We start from the raw sequence: 4,700 nt of genomic DNA, 5'->3' as shown, positions 1-4,700 counted from the left end.
ATATTTTATTTCTTTGCTTTTTTTTCACATCACTTCCTCTATAAATGGCTTGATCATCTCATACAATCACTTGTTTTGGGTTTAGGAAATTGTAAATGCTTTTTAGTCTTGAAATAATTGATGGGAAGCTCTTTTCTAATAACATGTTATATGAGGATCTTTACCACAAAATACGTTTTTATCCTTATTAATTATTTATGGATACGAATAAAATCACAAGATAATTTTAGATAAAAATACATTATGAAACTATCGTCCACCCCTCCCATTATTGTATGTAAACCGAAGCTATTTTAATATAAAATGGGCAAAAATCTACATAATTATACAAAACACTGTTCAAAATTCCAAAGTCAACTTGAGGAGAGGAAAAAAAATAACCCATTGGAGTTATCATCGGTGGGTGTTCCCTCAAAAATCACAAAACATTGTATCCAAACGAAACCAACATTGTACTTTTCTTCATTCATTTTCTTAAGATTCCAAGTGCAGAGAAACAAGATCCAATTTGACACAGCGAAGGCAAATACTATATACAGAACATGGGTGATGGATATTGTGAATGCAGGCCATTGGGTTTCTTGATTGGGTTACCCTTCGCTTTTCTCTCATTGATTTTATCTCTTGTAGGTGCAGTTATCTGGCTCATTGGGTAACTTTCTTTAATCTTTCTGCAATTCTACATGCTTTTGGTTTCTCATTCTGCATTCCATTTCATAGTTACATCATATTCACCATTGGTTCTGGTAGGCCTTATGGGTTTTATGCATGCATTTTCATTTTTTACTATATTATTACAAGATTTCCTATATAATAAACGTCACATTGTCAAAGTTATTAGGACTTTGGTATGCGATTAATAAAGTAAACAAGGAAACATGTAACTATATTGATTCCAATCTCAGACAATATATGTCATACTTTTTTTATTTTATTTTTATGATATGTTATATAGATAGAATATGTTCATTCATGAAATGTCTTTTTTCCTTCCATTTTTGGACATGAATTGTGATGGTGATGGGAATGCAGGTCAATATTGAGTTGCTTGTGTCCATGTTGTATATGCTGCGCAGGATTAGCCAACATAGCCGTGAGTCTTGTGAAGCTTCCGGTTCGTATCCTTAGATGGTTCATCAGTCAGATTCCATGTTAGAAGAGAATATATCTCGTAACCTCATCCTTTTCTTAGTATTAGTTTCACTCATTTGTAGCACTTTGCTTTTTCTTTTTAAGGAATTAGCCTAATTTATGGTTGAACGTTATTGAATTCTAACTAAGAACACACTTATTGTATAGAGAAAAAAATCTTATTTATTGAACCCGACTTTTTGTGAAGATATAAATATATAACTAATCAGAATCTTCTATAATATTAAAGATGAGAGTATTATATAATAACACTTGTATTTATATATTTATAGTACTTTTATCCTTAAAACTAAAAAAATAAATAGGCTCGTATATAGTTACAAATTATCCTGATAATAACTTAATAAGACCCTGGCATCGCATGAGTTAATATGGTTTAAGAGGAATTTTGTAGTGAAAGCATATAAATATTGAATTCATTCTTTAATTGATAATAACACATCAAGGAAAATCATTGACTCCCTATTATCATCACAAATTACCATGTTAAAAACAGAGGCTGAATTGCTAAAGTAGTAATTTATTGACTTGAAAATAGAGTTAAATACACAATGTAAGTAACTGAATACGGAAACCATTAATCTAGTAAAAGCAACAAACTCTCTAACAAATAGCAATTTATTCAGAGAAGAAACACCTAAATATCTTAACACCCTCCCTTAAACTGAATGTCATTTTGCATTCAGTTTAGCATTGAGCTTGAACAAACTCCAAGTAATCCATGCAACTATTCAAATGCTTCCAGCTTTAGACCTTTGGTCATGATATCTGCCACTTGATCTTTACTTCGACAATAAACCAAATCTATGGTTTTATCAGTTACAAGATCACGAAGAAAATGATATCTCACATCTATGTGCTTGCTTCTCCGATGTAGAACTGGATTCTTGGAAAGTTTGATGGTTGAACTATTATCACAATGAATCACAGTAGGCCCATCTTGATAAGAATGTAATTCTTCAAGAATCCTTCTTAACCAAATTGCTTGACATGCAGAAGTTGCTGTAGCTATAAACTCCGCTTCTGTTGTGGACAAGGTAACAACTCGTTGCTTCTTTGATGCCCATGATACAACAGTTGATCCCATCATAAACACGTGACCTGATGTACTTCGCCTATCATCCAAATTACGCGCATAATCACTATCAGTAAAACCAGTCAAAACAGGGCTGCCATTTTTCTTGTAAAAAATACCGAAATCTGTTGTTCCTTTCAAGTATCAAAACACTCTTTTAGCAATTCTGAGGTGCAGCTCTATTGGTCTTTCCATATACCTGCTAATCAGACACACATCATACATAATATCAAGCCTAGTAGCTGTCAAATACATTAAACTTCCAACAATTTGATTGAAATAAGTGTTGTCAACCCTCTCTCCATTAAGGTCACTTGAAAGCTTCAATCCTTGTTCAATTGGAGTCCAAACTGGATTACAGTTCTCCATGTGAAACCTCTCCAAAATCTCCTGAGCATATTTCTTTTGTCCAATAAAAATTCCAGTAGTTGTTTGCACTACTTCAATACCAAGAAAATATTTCATCTTTCCTAAATCAGTCATATCAAAATCAACCATCATCGAGTTCTTAAAATCAGAAAACATAGTTTCATCATTACCCGTGAAAAGAAGATCATCAACATATAGGCAAACTATCAATATTTTACCTCCTTCTCCAGACTTGATAAATAGAGTGTGCTCATATGGACACTTTTTGAAGCATGCCTTCTCAAAGTGATTTTCAATACAACTATACCAAGCTCGAGGTGCCTGCTTCAGACCATATAAGGCCTTTTTCAGTTTATAAACCTTATGTTCACTCCCTTTTATCACATAACCGGGTGGCTGCTCAATATAGACTTTCTCGTGTAGTTCACCATTAAGAAAGGCTGATTTTACATCAAGTTGGAAGATGGGCCATGAATTTTGTGTTGCTAATGAAACTACCAAACGAATTGTACCTTGTCTTGCTACAGGAGCAAAAACCTCTTCATAATCAACACCATACTCTTGCTTATAGCCTTTTACAACCAACCTTGCTTTGAACTTGTCAATTTCTCCCTTTTCATTCAGCTTTGTCTTATAAACCCACTTCACACCAATGGTTTTATGTCCTTTAAGAAGATCAGTTAACTCTCAAGTCTCATTTTTCTCTATTACTTCAATTTCTGCATCCAGGGTTTTTTTTCATTTTTCTTCTTTCACTGCTTCATCAAACAACATAGGATTAGAGCCTGCAAACAGAGCAAAATGTGCAGTAGTATCCTCATCTGATAATTCATCTCCACTCACATAATCTATCATCCAAGTTGGTCTTCTCCTTTGTCGTTGTGGTTCTGAAATAGTGGATTGACCTTCATTTGGAAGTGAAACACTAGATGAAGGACTTTGAGAAACTTCGCCAACAGACTGAACAGGAGGCTGCAATTTTGATTCAGCCCCCTCACTATCCCCACCAATTTCCTCAACATCAATTAAAGTTTGTGGTTGCTCGGAACTACTTCTCCAATCCCATGTATTTTCTTCATCAAAGAGAACATCTCGACTGATGATTACTTTCTTGGTATTGGGATTATATAATTTGTATGCCTTGGATTCCTCACTAACCCAATAAAGACACACTTCACACTTTTATCATCAAGTTTTGTTCTCTTTTCATCTGGAACATGTGCATATGCTATACACCTAAAGATTTTGAAGTGATCAACGAATAGCTTGACTTCGCTCTAAGCTTCTTATGGTGTTATGTTTTTTACAGCAAGAGTGGGACTTCTATTGAGTACATGAACACCCCAATTTGCTGTTTCTGCCCAGAAAGTCTTTGGAATATCCTTCTTCAACAACATGCTTCGCACCATATTCATAATCGTCTGATTTTTTCTTTCAGCCCCACCGTTTTGTTGCGGTGTGTATGGAGTAGTAAGTTGCCTCTGTATTCCATGTAATTCACAAAAACTTACAAAGTTATGTGAATTAAATTCACCACCACGATCTGTACGAAGGATCTGAATATACTTGCCAGAATTTTTTTCAACTCGAGCCTTAAAGCTTTTAAAAACAGCAAGAGCTTCAGATTTCTCCTACAAGAAATAAATCCATGTTTTTCGACTCAAATCGTCTATGAAGGTAATAAAGTACCTTTTGTTTCCATTCGATGTTGGATTGATAGGTCCACAAATGTCTGAATGCACCAACTGTAAGATTTGTTTTGCTCTCCATGCTTTTCCTTGTGGGAAAGAGTCACGATGATGTTTACCAACAATACAATCTTCACATATTTCTATGGGAATGTTGATATTAGGCAGTCCTTTCACCATGTTCTTATCATGTAGGATTTTCAAGCCTTTGAAACTCAAATGACCATAACACAAGTGCCACAACCATGTTGGATCTTGAACTCTTGTGGAGAAACACCTCTGGACACCATACTGAATGTGTAGAGGGAACATTCGATTGGCTGTCATTTCAGTTTCTGCTATTAGGCCCTTCTCTGGATGATGAATTTGACACCTACTTTGTTGGATGATGATGATATAACCTTTTTCTTGTAGTT

The 4,700-nt window shown here is 34.6% G+C and overlaps 1 protein-coding gene across 1 annotated transcript; it reads left to right on the top strand.

Annotated features, from left to right (window-relative positions):
* On the top strand, positions 376-1,270 carry LOC109325090. Its single transcript, XM_019557236.1, has 2 exons — positions 376-652; positions 1,033-1,270. The coding sequence occupies exons 1-2, from the start codon at positions 543-545 to the stop codon at positions 1,154-1,156; spliced, it is 234 nt and encodes a 77-aa protein (XP_019412781.1). The 5' UTR covers positions 376-542; the 3' UTR covers positions 1,157-1,270.

The sequence above is a fragment of the Lupinus angustifolius genome, chromosome LG13 (assembly GCF_001865875.1).
Source record: "Lupinus angustifolius cultivar Tanjil chromosome LG13, LupAngTanjil_v1.0, whole genome shotgun sequence".
Lineage (NCBI taxonomy): Eukaryota > Viridiplantae > Streptophyta > Magnoliopsida > Fabales > Fabaceae > Lupinus > Lupinus angustifolius.
Note: the sequence above shows the minus strand (reverse complement) of the source record. Positions and strands in the feature narration are given on the sequence as shown.

Bases quoted from the DNA above. Each gene is read 5' to 3' on its own strand.
- LOC109325090 (XM_019557236.1), top strand. From the start codon at position 543: ATGGGTGATGGATATTGTGAATGCAGGCCATTGGGTTTCTTGATTGGG. The intron at 653-1,032 runs GTAACTTTCTTT...ATGGGAATGCAG, and splicing joins GCAGTTATCTGGCTCATTGG to GTCAATATTGAGTTGCTTGT.